Here is an 18,981-nt window from a genome sequence, read left to right on the forward strand (position 1 = left end):
CAGCAATTCAATTATTTCCTTAGGATTTAAACAGGATATTTACTTATTGTGCTAGCGTCTTAATGTTGGAATGATGATAGCTATTATTTACATGGGTATGTTTTATTACATTGCTAAAGGATATCTGGGTGAAGAATGAAAAGTTGTATCTGCAGCAGTTCAGTCTTTCAAAGTGAGTGAAAAGATATGAGCATGAACTGCAAAATTTTTCTTGAATAAAGGACAGACGAAAAGGAAATCTCTTCCGTACGTTTAAACTATCTCGTGTATCGATTGAGAAAGGGGAGAAATTATTTCTTATTTAGCATTTCTGTCGTTCAGTCTATAAAGGGAGCAAAATATTTGCCATTCACTAATTGATTTCTACTCAAACTTAAGAGAATGGGATGGAAATTTGACCTTGACTGGATTAATTTAATTGGTTACTAGAACAAGTCATCTCACGTAAAAATATAGCTGGGTTTGGTAAACAGTCCAAGACTTTGATTTATATCATTATCGTAACGTGAATCAATAAACTTTATTTGTTTTGGACTATTATTTGTCAGTACATCAAATCTCATTGTTTAAAAATTACGTAAGAATTATGAGCTTTGGGAATTTCTTGAGACGCATATCATTCGACAGTGAAAAGGTTCATACGGACTCATCAGCTCCTGAAGGTAATGATCCACCTGGGATGAATTCATTTTTCACATCACCAAGTCGAATATTCGAAAGTGTAAATGCAAAAACAGGTCATCTAGTATCAGATTTAAATCAGAAATTAGATATCAGTGGCAAACTCGATTCGATTAAACAAGTTTCGGTTGGTAAACTGGAACATGTTGTACGTGGGTCTTCTGTGAATCGATCAGATAGTAAAGATGAGACTCAGAAAGATGATATTATAGAAAATATTCCTAGGATGTCCTATTTTGATCAAGATGTCAGGGATTCGACTACAAATCTTTCTTCACAGGCACCTTTTAATAATAGATCTATAGTGGATTTGGATAAATCACAGACAGAAAAGTCTACAGGTTATGTTCATTATTCACCAAGTTGTGATTCACAAAGATCTGAAGAATCCCACTTAACACCAAGTGGTAGTGCACTGAGACGACAAAGTACACAAAATACTCCACGTCCACCTAGACCACCCCCTCCAAGTAGTGCAGCTTTGAGTAGAGCTATGAGCTTGGATGAAACAAATCTTTCTGCACAAATGAAATCATCTTCATTCCAAGAAGACAGAAATCAGTTAACAGATGAGCAGCCAGTTGATCAAAAATTAAAATATCCTTCAAAGGATCGCGGCCAACCGTTTAAATTAATAGATGAACCACATGTACTACAGCAACCTAGCGCATCTGTAATTGAGGAGGAGGAAAACAGTTCAGCATCAGAATATGGTGAAAATGGTGATCAGCCAATTTATAAACAGGAAAGAGACTTAATACTTACCGCAAGCGGTCAAACTAGTTCTACAACGAATTCATATGAAACTCAAAATATATCAATAGAAGATAAAACATTTGCTCCTCCATGTACAACTGTGCCAAACACACCTAGTATAGAAAAAATTCAAGAATTTATGGATTTATATACATCAGCTTTGATAATAGGCCGGTAAGTTTAAAATGATACAAGGGTAATGTACATTTATGGTCTTAAAACAATTGATTAACAATTTGGAATCCTAAATAATATTTAACCATATAGCTAATCTAGTTAGGTGTCATTAGTTTTCAAAAATTATTAGTACGGATTTAGAATTATGTTAGACAAAACAAACAGCTTTTTATACTATTTCTAACAGACTCATACTTTATGGTCGATATAATTTGTCACTGAAATATATATGCCTTTAGCATTCATCTTATCTCAGCTACAAACGCGTTTCTTAATTATTTCAATATAAGTTACCCCTGGTAGTCTTATCTTAACAAAAATATTCACACTTGAATATCCCCTTAGTTTTAAGAGATTAGAGTCGCTTAGGGAAAAAGTACGAGTCATCAAAACCTAGCTCAAAATGACGTGGTTCAAAAAGCTTAATGTTGTAATATTTTGTAGTTTAATGAAAAAAGTTACCTTAATTTCCAGCATCTCACTTTAGAATTTTAGTGAACTGAACATATAAAAAATTCATGTTCTATGAAAAAGCTTTACTTTAAATAACCTATACAATGACTGCATAAGAAGAAATTTATTCATTTAATGTGGTAACTCTCTTGTTTACAAAAGAATGGAGGAAGTTATTGTGTACTACACGTATACATCAATGTTAAAATTGTGATGTCATGGCCAGTCAGTAGTAATTATACAAAACAAGGTACTGTGGATATTGATTTCACATGTAACTTACTTTCCTAAAACAAAAGACTTTTGTAAAGTAGTATGATAAAGAATTGTGAACGAAGATATTTTCTAACAAGCCATACTTAACTCCTACCTAATATAAAGCAGCGTCATTTATTGTTTTTGACTGATGGTCAGAAAATTATCACGTTATCCACGTATTAGACAAAAGATGCTGTTGAAATATTCCATACCGTACTTAGAACTAGTATTGTAGTGAAGGAGAACACGGGTGAGGACAACCAAATTGTATTTAGGACAAATTACAGAATTACTTGGTAAAATAGAAAAACCATATAGTAAATTGTTAATTTGCAAAATATTATTCTATTATATCAAACCGGACTGTTGCTTTTGCAAACATCAATCCATTGTCTCGCATTTCATTGTTCATGCGATTTCTTACAAATTCCATTGTTTTCTCGCTCTTCTTTTCTTGATCTTCTCCATCTTCTGCTGCCAGACGTAACGTTCTTTTGACTCACGTTATATACTACTTATATCAATATAAGTAGCACGCACCACAGCATGACTATGATGAAATAGAAAGAGCTCTTTGATCAAATATAAAAGGATGCTTCATAATTTGATTACTGTGATAATGAAAAAACTAGTAGTAGTTTCTGTCCTCCGCTAAAAACAATATTGATTATTTTCCCTTTCGTTGGCATATTTAAATGTTTTTTTTCAGCATAGGATTTTGTAAATTAGTTTACAGACTTTCGATAGGCTTAAAGGAATTTAACTTTTTCGAGCTAAATATCTTAATAGAGTTAGACAGAATAACAGCTTGTAAGTTTATTTAACTCAGTGTTCAAAGGTACTCTAAGTTATGTCTTCTTTAAAAGTCTGAATAAATGAAATTTTTATTCCATCGAATTGATTTAATAAGGTTAATCAACATTTTATTGAATCAAATCAATAATAATTCATCATCATAATTCTCCGTTTGTCTTAAGAGTTTTATTTTGCCTAAGTGTAGCGATTCTGATGACCAAGTTCTTAATGGTTCACATATGTATATGAAATTAATGTATCTTGGTAACTTAATAGTATCCAACTAAGTAGTAGTTCTATGTTCACCCGTAACTAGCTTTGAGTCTAATTTACGAAGTTTTAGTAATAAGTCGTAACTAAAAGAATTCAATCATGAGAGTTATCATACACAACGCTTGATGATGACCTCACTACATAAAGGTTAGAAATGGGAAAGATTGGATTTCAACTGAATGGTCCAAATGTATTGTGGTAGCAGCTAAAGCTATAGATCTTAAGATCGATTCCATATCCTAAGGTACAACTTTCTAGGAAGTAATGAAATAATCTGAGCCAATTTTCTAGTTCATCTTAGTTTTTATTAATGTCAGCTGATGTCAGTTCATGATGAATGCTGTCTTCATGTTTAAAATACTCTGAAAAACTATTTAAAATCATGAAATGAAATTGCTTGGTTTCTGACGAAACTAAGTAATAGTTCCAGTGGGTTATCAAGTTAAGAAAATTGTATTCGTTTTTAAAATGACTTGCCTGAGATACATCACCTCACTAGAAGATTCTTTATTAAAATTATTTACCGATCTACACTTTCTTCACTGATTGTGATATGAAATAAACTATCTACTGTAATTTATTTCTTAATACTGTTACTTTATAAGAACTCATTTTATAATCCAAATCATTTTGGGACAAACTGTTCGATGATTAATCCTTTATACTTTTCTCTTGTTTTATACATTTAGATCGGATTATTTAAAGAGTAAAGAAAATGAATTACAAGAACTATTGATTGTAAGTTAACTATTTTGGGTAATTTCTTTCGTTCTCCTTTTTAAAAAAAACTATGCACAAAATTTATAACGGATTATTTGTGATATCATTTGGTCTGAATAGGTGAAACAGAGAGATGGAACTGGATTCATACAAACTACGATTGTCAGGTCACTTATATTGGTTATATTAGGAACTTTTGAAATGACAGCAATTAGTCTATTGAAAATCGACTTATCTTGAAAAATCGAGTTAGTAAAGTATAAATTTGTACGTGATAATTATCCATGTAATATGCTTTTTCTGTACAGGCCTTTCAGATGGAAGAGCGTGAATACTGAACATTTTTCTATTTTGATGTTTGTCTGATATACGTGTCAGGATTGATGCAACTAAGAGGAATAAATTGTTTCGATTACTGATAAATGATCATCTATCTTGGGGACACGGAAATATCCAAGATTAAGTTTTAAACACAACATATATATATTCAATATACTCTATTACTAAGTAGTAGTTTAACCAGACAGACTACAGTTTCAGTGATGAACGAAGAGTTTCTTTTCGGAAAGTGATTGTAAGCTTTGTTAAGTAGTCTGTACGATTACACATTTTTGAGAAATATCAACTCGATCTGTGCGCTTTGTTAATATTTTAAAAATATCTTAGTTTATTCATTTGGAACTATCTTTGAGCTCTATAAAATGGAAGCTGATACAAGTGTTTCCCTCGTGCACTCGTTACAGAATTGTTGTCATACATAAAAAAAAGATTATTCAGAGTTTATCCCATTGTTACCATTATTTGTAAAAAAACGTGGTGGTATGTTGCTCATATCATCATTGGCAACCTCACCATGTCATACATAGCAGGAACATTTCACATTCATAACTTTCAACCTGATATTAAGTTACAGAGACAGTGTACATGTCTTCGTCTTATCATAGCAACAACACCGATTAATTTTTCTGTTCTCGTAATTTATGTCCATTTTAATTAAACTATCAATCATTAAATATGTTCACTTCATAATTACATAATTCATTTATCAGTTTTATACTAAATTTCCCAACTAGAACAATCTTCTCCTTCACAAAGTTTACCATCGTAACTTAATTTTTATCGGATATCAAAATAACGTTACAGCATTGAAGAAAAGTTGACTTCCGAAACAAAAATTTCGTTGTTAATGCAATTCCTGCCGATTTTATTTCCATTGACTTTCAGTTGATCAATGTACATGTATTGTGAAGCTTTGTATTAAAAATCTTAACTCAAAGTAAAATAATATGATCTTTTATGTTTCAAACCAGTAACCCAAAGTTACTTTTTTTCTTCCTATTTTTCCCTGATAAACTGATTAGTAAAATTATAACACCAATCGGTGACTTTATTAACACAAAACCGGTATGTGAATGTCACGGTGTCTAGTACTTTTGAAAAATTAAGTGAACAATATTTTAATTATTCCATAAAGGTAATAAAATTTCTCTACCTTGTCTGTTTATAATTTCCCACCTAGTTTCGATTCAGCAGTCTATATTGTTGGATTGAAATGTTTGGGTATCATAATAGTGTTATTCCATATTATGTAAATTTAACTACTTATTATGCAAATAAAACGTGATTGACATTTTAACACAGTAACTTTTAAGGACTGACTTGATATGACTGTCATATATCATATGAAAATCCTTCATGTAGAACAGCTAATTAAAATAAATAACATATAATAGGTTTCTTTTTGTCTTTGTGGTCAAATCTAATTCTACCTTACTTGGTCGAAAAAATCGTATAGTAGCCTAAGCTTTAACAGCACAGAACATATGGTATATGAAGGAACTTCCAGTAGTGTTATCAAAGTTTTGAACATTTGACACTGTGATACATAATATTAGCACTTTTTCTGTGTTAAGAAACCAATATTTACAATCTCCTGGCTTAATTTCTGTCGCTTTATATTAATTAAATGCTTATTTTATGGGAATAATTGCAATAAATTAGTTTTCAAACAATGTTTTTTCGCCCTTGATGTTCAGGGGTATGTTACATTTGCCAAGTTATCTATAATAATATTTCCATAAAACTGATATTACTTCTAATTAATTTCTGACCACTTTGTTCCTTTCACCATTATTTTCATACTTCTACGCATCTATTTATGGATAGATGCCAGCTGGGAGAATTGCATTTGTTAATGCGCTAGAACAAGAGGTGAGTTGATCAAAAAGTTGAATGAATTTAGTTGGTATTTTCATTTTATTTTTCGACTCTCATTTGAATGATACAGCATATAAAGGCTACTGTTATGTATAAAAGACTATCATCCAATTTATTGTTCCCATTTTCTATATAAAAATGAGTAAAATCTAAACTTTATTCTATGAGAAATGAATTCATTTTCAGATACATCTCGTTTAATTAGGTAAATATCAAGTCTTTCTAACCATTATAAGTTTGTCGTCCATATGAGCACATATATTGATAGTAAATGTTGAAATAGTTACCTGATTTTATGGTGTAGTAAAAGAGAAGTTATTTCGGTGGTCGGATTTTAAGTATTTTTGCCACTTAACGAAATGCATTACATTCAACTTAAAAAAACTAAATATGCTCTTTTAAGATTTCAACTAGTGTTGATCAATATTTTGTTTAGAGATATTTTTCACAAGCTTTTCACTAAAGCACTCTGGAGCAAACTACACAGAGGATATATTCTTAATAGTATAGGTAATCGTGGGTTCTAATGGTAGTAATTTCAGTTTCTCTCAACTTGATCATATCCTGAATGACGTGAAGATGATATTTTTTAATATACATTATTGTGAGTTCTTTTTTCGACGGTAGTTAAGCCTTAGTGAAAATGGAATGAAGAAAGTCCTTGTCACTCTATCTTTATATTAGTTGTTAGTCAATCTAAACTTAGAACTATCTTAATAACCATTTAGATGCAACTCCTTATCCATCCGATCAAACTACTGGAGATGATTAGGATCATTTGATGGTACTTCCATGCGTTAGTGATAATGGATTACCACTGACTAAACTATTTGACGTTTTTAAGGAAAGAATTTTCAAATGTAGACCATATTAAAATCTAGTGATCTGATTGGGCGTCTTTTCGAAATTCAGAAGAGTGATCACCTGTAATTCAACTTTCTACTTCATTTCTACGCTCTCATTACTCGATAATTTTGACTAGATATTTTGTATAACAATGATATTTTTATAGTCCTATTTTAAGTCTTAGTTATAAGCATTGTGGTTCTAGTTAACCTATACTACTATTTTGAGTGATTAATACACTCTGCTCGAAACGGGTATATTCTTGATGGTACTTCAAACTGCAGTTTTGAACTATGTAATATGTTTGATGAAACTGTGTCAATAAAGACTGAATTTTATTTAAAATCTTTCTATCAGTTTTCATCTAAAGTTCAAAGAGTTACAATCTAACTTGTTACTAAGTTATTTAATTACATTATATTTAATACTCGAGTAAAATTATGAACAAAACAACAACAATCTATCGAACGCAAAATTATCTTTGGGAGGAAAGTATAATTTTAATAAATAATGAAAATAGAAGACAACAAATTGAGTAAATTATTTATTCTTTTTCATTTATTTTTGTTTTATTATCGAATTATGAAAATTGTTGTTCTTACTATTAACACTTTTTTTGTATTTTCTTATTATAAGAGTGACATATTATTTTAATTGTGTGAATGATAATAACACAACAAAGCGATTCACTAGTTAGAATCTAATTCATTCCCTGCATTCTTTATTGGCATTATTCCACAAGTGGATAATTTCATCAAAATTGTTATTGTTTTTTTATTTTGTTGGTGGAGTTCTTTCGTAAATAATATTTTTTCTTTTCAGTTTTTGATTATATTTGTGATAAAAGCGATAAGGAATACAGTAGGCAGTCAATGAAGTATATTTTGCATACTAACATTTGTTTAAACTTTATGGAGATAAAATACTGATAATTTCATGCCTAACATATTCAAATATATGCAGAATTTATCCACACCTAAATGGATAGCTTGTAAACATTAGTTCAATTTGAAATGTTCTATCTTATGTTGAATAGGACAGTAATTAAATAAGACACATAGTCACCTAAATATGTGATAAACTGAGTGGAGTTTTACATCTAAAATGTTGAATTCCAGTTGGTGTCCAAAGTTACTGAACTTACATACAGAGTTGAAATTCCTTGGTATGATGGTGTATAGGATGGTGGGTGACCAATCTAGAGGGGCACCAAGCTAGGACAAAAGATATGTCTAATTATCACTACTTTCAAAAGTTCTGTTGCTAATATCAGTCTGTAACGAAAGTTTTCTTTGTCTATATAACACTGAAATATGTGCATTAAGTAATTGCTAAGTGATGACCGATCGTACATTTGTAAACAAGAGTAAAAATTGTTATTGAACACCCAAATTTGTGATGCGTTTCCATGGTTGTCTGTGATAACTTTCTATGGAAAAGTATATTATACTTGTGAAGATTCAGATTGAGAATGTTCTAAAACTGAAAACATGCTTAATACTCCTTCAAATCGAGTAACTTCCCAATTTTAATTATGTTTAACAAGACCAAATATCAGGTAAATGACTTTGTTTAAATATTTACCGTACTTGATTCATTTATCATAATTTGACCAGCATTTATGAAAGGTTATTAAATATTTTTGGTTTGGTTTTAAATCGACACTTGATATACTTTTTCATTTATTATTATGTCTTTTCACTAACATCAGTCTCGTCGTACACAAGGTTTGGTTGATTTACAAGCATTACCAAAACTACTCGATCAAATAAGTTTATTACTTGTGGAATGTCAAAACGCTGAGGACTTTCAACCAGCTAAGAAACTTCTCTCTATATCACTGAAGTTTTATACTTATGGTAAGTTTTCGATATACTGCTGACGTTTTGTATCATTTTTTATTGAGATAGTTTGATTTTCTATGCATTCCGATTTATATTTATTGGTATTACCGTGAAACATTCAGCAGAGCTTATTGATTGACTTCATTAATTCAACCTTGAACTAATTAGATGTAATGTCAAACGACATAGCTTGTTATATTTCAAGTCATTTCATATATTGGTTTTTTGTGATAACCCATAGATCCATCGGTATCTACGGACCGAACCTTTATTTTCGTGTATATCAAAAGTCAACCAATTTGGCAATCTTTAAGGTTTTGGAATGCCTGCTTTTTCCAATCTTTACAGGAGGCACGTTCAAAGGCAGAGGAATCATCATATGAGTAAGTCGTATAACATTTAATTATGTCTAATTTGAATTTTACGATGGATGATCAAATCCTATGTAATTTCACTACTTCAATAAAAAATTCAACAGGTATTAATTAGTTGTATCTAATATTTTTTTGGCTTGGTTCATTGTTCATTTATTAAAATAAACTCATTATTTATTATGGCCTTTATTACAAGCGGCTCTTAAATTACTGCAAAACCCAGTAATATATACACCATAATTATATCATTTAGCTCATGGTCATAGTACACAAGTTTACGAATAAAAATTGGAAAGCATGAAACGATATAGTTTTTCATCTAATAGAGGTTTTAATTAACCTCATTATTTATATATTACACTGAATACTTTGGAAAGATGAGACTTGTTTCTCTAGTTTCATAAAGTAACAGTGCCTACTTAGTATATTATTGCTCAAATGTCTGCTCTTAATTTAGATACTAAAAGTTGTAACATATCAGCAGTTAACATAAAAGTATTTCAAGACTATTTAGTGACTGCTTCTGGCCAGTAATCAAACTTTCACAGAAAGATATCTCAGTATTTATTACACATAAGTTTCCTATATACTAATAGGGTTGTATCGAAATTTCGAAATCTATAACCTTGAAGTGTCTACTTCATTGAGAACAATAAGAAGCCTGCCAAATGTAATTCACTATTGTTTTAAGTTACAGACTACTTGTTAAGTCTTCTTATACGATCAAAGAAATTTGTTCAATATCACAAATTAAGATAGTGTAGTTCAACATTCTGTTGAAAGTTTACTTCGAATTTTCTAGGTATTTGAGTATTATGTCTCGTTCACTGATTATTGTTAAACATTTGGAAAGAGTTTTCTTAATGGTTCTATATTAATGTTCTGTATATTAAATTCATCAGAAAGAATAAATACGACCAAACTCTGTGATTCAAACTGCCAATAGAATTTGTCACTAATTGGAACTTTGAAAGTAGTAAGTCTTCTTTAAACTCAGTCTGAACATCCATTTACTAATTAGTAAAAAATCCATCTAGATTATGGTTTCTAGCAAGAGAACGACATCGTCCCTTGGTTTTCAAAATATAGTTGCTAGGTATCGAGTTCCGATTGCACTCATCCTAGTAGCAACATAGTATATTGCAATCGATTTAGTTTGAAGTAGTCATCATACGAAACATTTGCTGTGTACATACAAAATTCCAAATGCGCTGTAAGGTTCCCTTAAGGGTGAAATGTCTGGTCTAATTCCGTGAGTTCTTCATCATTATAGGTTTTTATTATTGAGAAATTTGCCTCACCAACACTTTAAAACAAATACTAGTTTGGTAAAGGTCCCATTTAATATAGCCTGTAGCTTAGTAACCAGAGGATAAAAAAGGCTGAACTAGTAAAAATATTTCAATCAAACTATTAGTTATTATCTACTCTGACAAACAACTTACAAACAAATACCTATCTTCTTCCAATGTACCTACTTGCGTACCTACATGCATATATATATATATATTATACAGTTGACGTATTTTCAACGGATTATATTGATTTAATGTATTTGTTCTATATTGATTATAGGTTAAGTAAACTAACTATACAATTAGGAGTTATAGAGATATGAAACTTCCATCTAAAAGTTTCCTTTCAAGATATTTTGAAAAATGTGACTTTATTTTCTAAAATTAAAGTAACAATGTCCTTGACCGTGATAGAGACTGATTTATTTTAGTGTTACTGACTATCTTTCTTTCCTTGAATAGATTTTGTGTGTGTTTACCTTTATCAATGCCCAGTAATTAAAATACATCAGAATCTTAATTAAAATCCAATTTATTTTTAAACATGTATGAGTATGGAATAGAAATAAAGTCGTAGTGTATGTAGACGGAAATTAATTGACCAAATTAATTATATCTTAGCAAATATCAACAGATCTATGTAGTTAACTTAATAGAAAAAGAGTCAGAACTGATATTCAACTAATCAGGTGACTAGTAATCTAACGTGAAGATAAATGTCCTAGTACTTTTATAACATCTAACTTCTCGTGGGTGATATTCTAAGGAAAAAACGTTTGCTGGCAAACAATTAACTCATGTATAGTTTTTGTTTGGAGCATTTTTTTTTTAAAGATTTTTTTCCACGTTTCGTTGCAGTCACACACAGACAACTCGTGATATAGTTTGGCATTTTCTCTATTCTTGTGTTTTATGTTTAATTAGTAGGGCTCTGTGTATAATATATTTTATATGCTGATGTCATTAAAATCAATTCGGATCATTATGTGTCTTGTATTAAGTTTTCACGCTTTTAACATCAGAAGAACTGATAACATTTACAACATAGACAACAGATATGCTACACATTTTTCGTAAGATCAAAATCGCCATTATTCGGTTTGGCGGTCGAACACTCTGTAGTCACCCCATCTATCTTAATTAGTGCTTAAGAATATTCAATACAAGTACGTAGACTGATAATAGTCAAACTAAAAGTTTATAGAGTACGATTACGACAAATTTATTCTGGCAACATTATTGTGCAGTTCATTCGATGGACTTAATTTAACAGTGAAAGCCAGAAAGGATCCTACTGATAGTCAAGTGCAGATCAGTTCGCAAAGCCATCCCACCTTAGTTCAGAGAGATGCTCATCATCACACATACAATTCTAAAGTTAAACCGATGAGCTGGATTACCTTTGTTGAAATTTATTCTCAACAAACTGTGAATCATTTGTGTATACATTATGTATATAAATTGATAAAAGTCAGAATACGAACTTTTTTGTAACTATTCACAAATTATCAACAATTAACACAATAAATCGATTTCGTTTAGAATACTTACTTACTTACGCCTGTTACTCCTAATGGAGCATAGGCCGCCGACCAGCATTCTCCAACCCACTCTGTCCTGGACCTTCTTTTCTAGCTCCATCCAATTCTTGTTCATTCCTCTCATGTCTATTTCCATTTCCCGGCGTAATGTGTTCTTTGTTCTTCCTCTTTTCTTTTGGCCTTCAGGATTCCATGTGAGGGCTTGTCTTGGGACGCAGTTGGGTACTTTCCTCAATGTGTGTCCTATCCACTTCCAGCGCTTCTTCCTGATTTCTTCCTCCGCTGGGATCTGGTTTGTTCTCTCCCACAGTATGTTGTTGCTAATAGTGTCCGGCCAACGGATCTGAAGTATTTTGCGTAGACAACTGTTATTAAACACCTGTATCTTCTGGATGATGGCTTTCGTAGTTCTCCAGGTTTCCGCTCCATACAGTAGAACTGTCTTGACATTTGTGTTGAAAATCCTGACCTTGGTGTTGGTTGACAGTTGCTTTGAGTTCCAGATGTTCCTCAGTTGTAAATTTCGTTTAGAATAAATAAGGGTAAATCCTACAGTCGTTTGGTTTCAAGTTGGAAAATATAACCATTAGGATACCGCCAGGGTTGTTGTTACTACTTAACTCATTAATGAGTAATGTGGTGAACAACTTGATGTCTATGTTGATGATAACGAGAAATAAACTTAAATGCACATGCGAGTAAATTACTTCATAATTACAATATTAGTGCTAGAGCTCTGTTATACTAATTTGTGTTCAACTTTTAACGTAGAAAAACTCAGTTGTTACTCGTAATGTAAACCTCAATTTCTTTAGCTCATATTCCTTAACTTAATTATGTTATAGTATGACACTACTTTATCTTTTCAGAGCAAAAAGTGGTTTGACATTATTGAAATACAGTCTATCATTTTTAAGATCTAAAGATTAAAGTAACTATATTCAAGCGGTCCATCAAAATGAATTAGGTAAACCAATTGCTGGTTAAAGCATCTAACACACTCGTTTTTGAGTTAATAAATTTTGAATTTTATTTCTACGAAAGTCATTATCAGCTCCCTGTTGCACAGTTGCGTATTCATTGATTTGTGATTGTTTCTGGACCGAACTAGAAATAATCTGTTCGAAATCTTTTTTGAATTAAATTTATACAGTTTCAATTATTATTGCCATATATATATATATATATATATATATATATATATATATATATATATATATATATATATATATATCCCTTTGATTATGAATACAAGGTGTGTCAGCGCTATCATTATCAATGAGAGTTTAATTCTCTCTGAAACGCGCAAATCAGACCATGTTAAAAGAGAATCACAAAATTTATAATCTTCAAAGACTTATGAGAGATGGAATGGTTTAAGTGAAAAAAATTATATTCTCAGAATACTTATGATTACCATCATTATTGAGATCAACATTATTTACTAATTAAACAGTTGTTTAGGATGAGTTATTGAATGTCACCAGTCGTTTGTTTGAATCTGACATATATGAGCTCTTGAACAGACAACTGTTTACAGTATTTCTTTTCCTTTTTCTAAGTCAATGGCGTTATGGCTATTGTTAATTTATCAAAGGGATAGTTTAGTTAGGAAGAACCAAATGGTTATCAAACAATGTGTCGATCAAAAACTCTTACAATCCTTTCCTTTTACCTCAACAGTAATACTTAATTCTCATCTGTCGCTTGAATAATTTCTTACTAACTTGCCAGTTGACATTTTATTAACACTTGCTTATTAATCGGAAACAGGATTAGTAACCCGTTTACCATTGTTTGAAATCTAGCACTCTTAGAGTTTATACAAAATTCATTTCTCTCTTTTGTTTCAAAACGAGATCCTACTAAGCCATTTAACTTTTGTTTTAATCTTCAGTAAAGTTGTTTATTAAAATTTCACATCGAGAAAATATGAATTTTATCATTGATCAACATAAGCCGAGTATGTGTCCATCAATAATTACTTTCTGCATCTTTTGACACTGAACGTATTCACTTTAATCATATTTCCCCCGCAGATATTTCAAGTCGTGAAAAAGTATCTGAATGCTTGACATTCAAGATTATTAAACTCCACTTCCTTGTCCATTAACTTCAAGTAGACCAATATGGGTCAGTAAGTGATGAGGATTTGTTTTAATTTACATCCTAAATTGTTTTTAAACACTACCTCATTTGTTTTGTTTTTCCAAGTTCAACTAAAGTATCTTCTTCGACAACATACGATCAGTTGAAGTAAGTATACAATTTTTTTAAAATTTCTTAATATCATTTAAAAGTCAAAGTGTATAGATTTTTTTATTATCATTTTTACAGTGAGTAGACGATATTGTTGGTATACTATTTAAAGCTAATTTTAATAAAAATGAAAGGATTCTGGATCTACATTAAATTTCATATCCGTTTCTTTGACTGAACTTATCTGCATTCTATTTCTTACTTGTTAGTAACCACCAACTAGTTCAACTCGCAAAATTAAACTGATTTGATGAATCAATGCAAATAGTCTATTCAAATTTGTGCCAGTAAATTAAATTTTGTAAAATTAAGAAATGGTATTCATACAACTGGTGAAGACGTTGTTCAGTGACCGAAGTCAAAACTTGTAACTAAATGGACATAATGTAAAATCAGTAATCTGACGGAGATATTGTAGTCATTTAAGATTCGGGTTTTCCTTTAAATCTCTCTCATTATTCTTATATACAATAAAGACACACAAAAATGAGCAGGTTTTGTGAAAAGAAATCAATTGTTTGTTTAATTACAGTAAATAAATTGCACGCACTTTGTGTGTTACATTCGATTAGTTTAGCTATCGTACATATTTGCACAAACGATCATTTGCGAATGAAAAAAGATTTTTAGAGGTTGACCTACTGAATTTCTTTTAAATTGCCGTTTTCTCGAGTGGACTATTCAATGTCAAAATAACAAACGACAGATAATGAGCATATCTGTTTAACATGATGCACATACAGTTCAAATTATAAGAAATCCGATTATGAATAAATATCGTATATGAACGTTGGCTGGTGTGTGCTAGTTAAAGAAAACATTTAAAAAATCCCAATATCCTGATTTTAAATACAAAGATACAGTGAAAGGGTAAACATTGAACAATTTACTCATATTGTTAACAAACGGTCATAAAGAGAAGAAGACAGCAAAATATAGTTGAAATAATTGCCTGCCTTGCAAAATTTAGTTTCTGAGTGATGATAATTTAAGTTTGAATAACTTATTCAACTAGATTTCATACATCCAATTAGGTATCTAAAGAATAGTTGTAAATAGTGATGTCATATTTGTTTATAAAAATTTATTTGTCAGTGTATAAAATCTGTATGATCTGATTATTTAGGCGTTGAATATTTTGAAGATATACAGTTCTTGCAACAAAGGAATAAACATTATAGGGAAACTTAAGCAACAAACTTGCACTATTCAAACAAGAGAACTACTTTTAAGTCGGTAAACACCATAGATAGATTTTAGCCAAGGAACTATTAAAAAATGAGTGAATACGGGACAGTTATTTTGTCCTGTATGATAATGTCAGTAACTCATACCCACAGTTTTACGCCATACTATGTGTCATTATCTGCCCAACTTCACAGTCTAGTGATATTGATGTCTAGCTTACTGTTGATAAGATAGTTTCAAACATTTGGGTGCAGAGTTAATAGAAAACATCAAAAACTACACTGCATTTGTAAAAATCTATTGTACTCGGACTGAACTGTCGAGTGAGATATTGGAGTCATCTTCATTTGAAACGCTGCGATCTTTAAAAATATGATTTCATTTTTATTATTATTAAGTTATTTTAAAGGAAGAGGACAGCTTGACTGAAATATTTTCTTTCGGTGTTAAAATAGTTTCGATTCCTATCCCCATTTGAAAAATTAAATTTCTCAGCTAATTCAACAACATTTTTGTTTATTTTCACAAATCAGTTTCTAATACTTGCTTGAATAATTATACAGAATGGATGAGGAATAATGTGGAAAGCGTTTGTGATTATATTATTCATAATGTGTTATCTAATAGTCGTTACTAAATACACACAGCAATTATCAAATAATTGTTCTATTCTCTACTTTCTGAATACAATAAATTCAGATCATATTTGCAGACGATGAATGTGTTCAGTTTGCACGAAACCATCAAACAAGAATTCCTGAGAAAACAAGCCGATCTATTCAATTTGAATGATGGTATGATATTTTGGTTTGTCATTAATATGATTCGATTTTGAAATGATGCCTGTTTGGATTTTAGTTTTATATTTGAACTAAAAGTAAGCAGAGACATATATTACAGTTGACGAAAATATTATGGCTTCATTGAAATTAATTATAAGCGTGGTGGTTTACTTTGCCGTTCTACACGGAGCCATCAACCTCTAATTCAAGTACGATTAAGGATTTAATAAATATATTTCAAGTCCCAACTTAGTCAGTTTTAATGACCCTATTGTTTCTATATGTGTTTACACTCTCATTAGCTGTTGTCTTATGTCAGTCATTGACTATGTGACTTACAGATCAAATGAGATAAATGTTTAGAAAATTACTTTTATGGTTTAAAAATATTCAGGAATTGAATAAATAATGTTTCTCACCAAATTCTAATCTAATAGCTATTTTCACCTAATTATAAAGAATAAACTGACAATACACTTTCAGTGATATATTTTCTTATGGCTATCTAATAAAAAGACATAAAAAGACATTCGAGTCCCAGAGTGAACATCAACTCTGAGATGCAGGTACATCCAGCTGACGAGTGCCAAATTGGACGAAACGCGCGTACTGGATTTTACTGCTAGCCACTATCCATCATTGCTTACAAAAAGACATCAAAACATTGTTTGTGCAACACATTTCTTCAAGGCAATACTACTAACAAAACTATATTAAGAATAATTTTAATTAATGAAATGATTCGCTTACCACATAAGTTATTTATCAAATAATTATAACCAATTAAGTATTTCTTTAAATTTATATGCATAAATTGACTATTTGATTATTCTATTGTTTTTTTTTCCACCCAACACGTTACTTTATTTATATACAGATGAAATAAGCTCATTACTGTCGGTTATCTCGTCGGCAGATTAAACACCGAGATCGTTACTGTAATACATCAACCATATCTCAATTAAATGAACTATATTTATTCTTATTGAAGAAACAAAACACAACTTAATTATACACTGGTTAATATGATATATTCCTATAAAAATTCAATTAGTTACATCTTATTAAATACTATCTGTTTAGTTTCTTGAATCATTTTTTTTTTAAATAATAAAATATTCTATAACAAATTGAATCATTTATATCATTTTCCAACTATTTCATCGCATTTTCATTTTCTGAATTTGAGTTCATACTTATAATTGAAAAGCTAACTTTTGAACTTGGAACATTGATACTATTATTAATATTATTATTATTATTGTTACAATTATTTTTATGATCAATATCTGTTAGCCTGTTAATATCAGTTTCTACATTTCATTCTTGTGTGTTTATGTGGACAAACCAGGAGTAGGTATTTGCACCCTTTTAATCAATAGCTGTCCGTCGTCTGTAACCAGTTCTTTATTTTGAAAAGTCAGTCTCAGGCATTTGAACTGGTTATTTTCCAGATAGTTGTGTAACATCAATACATATTCAGTTTAACACATGAGTGGATCATGGATACAAATAAATGTAAGCACATGTTGAAAACTAATTTTCATTGACTTATCTTACCTCGATATTATAAAACTCATTGCATAACACCACCTTAGACTATTATTACCTATTTATCCTAACAAATATATGTTTAAAATAATAGTCTTTTTACAAATTTTTTGACGTTGCAGAAATGAGGCCGTTGTGTGTGGGTAATATTTAGCCACTAAATCATGTAAACATACCATAAAATTATCTATAAATACGGAGACTTTAAAGTATTTGGTGGGATAATCGTTTTCCGGTTCGTTTACACAATACTAAAACGAATAATATGTAAGATTCGGTTGATTAAGTGAATATTTTCCTCATTCTCAAGCTCACAACTAACATCTCAGCATATATATTTCTTCTCAAGAACTTCCTAAAGTCTACTTTGTTTATTCTGTACATAAATTATTTTTCATTTTTCGTAACCGGTGTGCTATTAATCAAACAGCATGCATTCGTATAAAACTTCAAACGTTACATATAGTTCTCCTCATTCGTCTTCAACTAATGTTAAACCTAAGAAGCCGTTAATGAACTTCAAAAGGCTGTGATAACAGTGATATTTAGTCACAAAATTAGATTAAAATATAAATTCGAAATACAATAAGTATTTTCCTTCATTTCTTTAGACTGCTTTTAACCATATTCTAGCAGTTTGTTTATTTAATCACTTTAATACTAAAAGTAGACCGTAATATCACCGTTAATTTATTAGTTATTGTTCGTAAACCTATATGTTTTTAGGTGAGATTAATCACGCAGTAATCTTATGCGAGGTCCCAGTGAAAGCTATTGACGACTAGACAACTTTTTCATCCTAGTATGGAACTCTTCAGAAGTGCCCACACACGACCCCTACAGATCCATCAGGTCCCGTGTATTCCAGGCAATTTTAATTGCTATATTATAACGTTAATTCAATGTTAAAAATGTGTGCTTTATGAATTTTATGCTGTGTATAATAATTTTAAAAGTCCGTATACATGTAT

At 30.5% G+C, this 18,981-nt stretch overlaps 1 protein-coding gene across 2 annotated transcripts; it reads left to right on the forward strand.

Annotated features, from left to right (window-relative positions):
- Positions 1–504: 504 nt before the first annotated feature.
- MS3_00003005 (uncharacterized protein) lies at positions 505–18,414 on the forward strand (the record flags this gene model as incomplete). 2 transcript variants are annotated; one of them, XM_051210683.1, is made up of 8 exons in its annotated part: positions 505–1,611; positions 4,083–4,131; positions 6,280–6,324; positions 8,888–9,035; positions 9,262–9,403; positions 10,297–10,370; positions 14,445–14,486; positions 16,377–17,279. In XM_051210683.1, the coding sequence occupies 6 exons, from the start codon at positions 587–589 to the stop codon at positions 10,322–10,324; spliced, it is 1,437 nt and encodes a 478-aa protein (XP_051070701.1). In that variant the 3' UTR covers positions 10,325–10,370; positions 14,445–14,486; positions 16,377–17,279. The 2 variants fall into 2 exon arrangements, with proteins under 2 accessions (XP_051070701.1, XP_012796588.2); XM_012941134.2 differs by lacking the exon at positions 10,297–10,370 and adding an exon at positions 17,337–18,414 and having other exon boundaries at positions 587–1,611; positions 16,377–16,471.
- Positions 18,415–18,981: the final 567 nt, after the last annotated feature.

The sequence above is a fragment of the Schistosoma haematobium genome, chromosome ZW (assembly GCF_000699445.3).
Source record: "Schistosoma haematobium chromosome ZW, whole genome shotgun sequence".
NCBI lineage: Eukaryota > Metazoa > Platyhelminthes > Trematoda > Strigeidida > Schistosomatidae > Schistosoma > Schistosoma haematobium.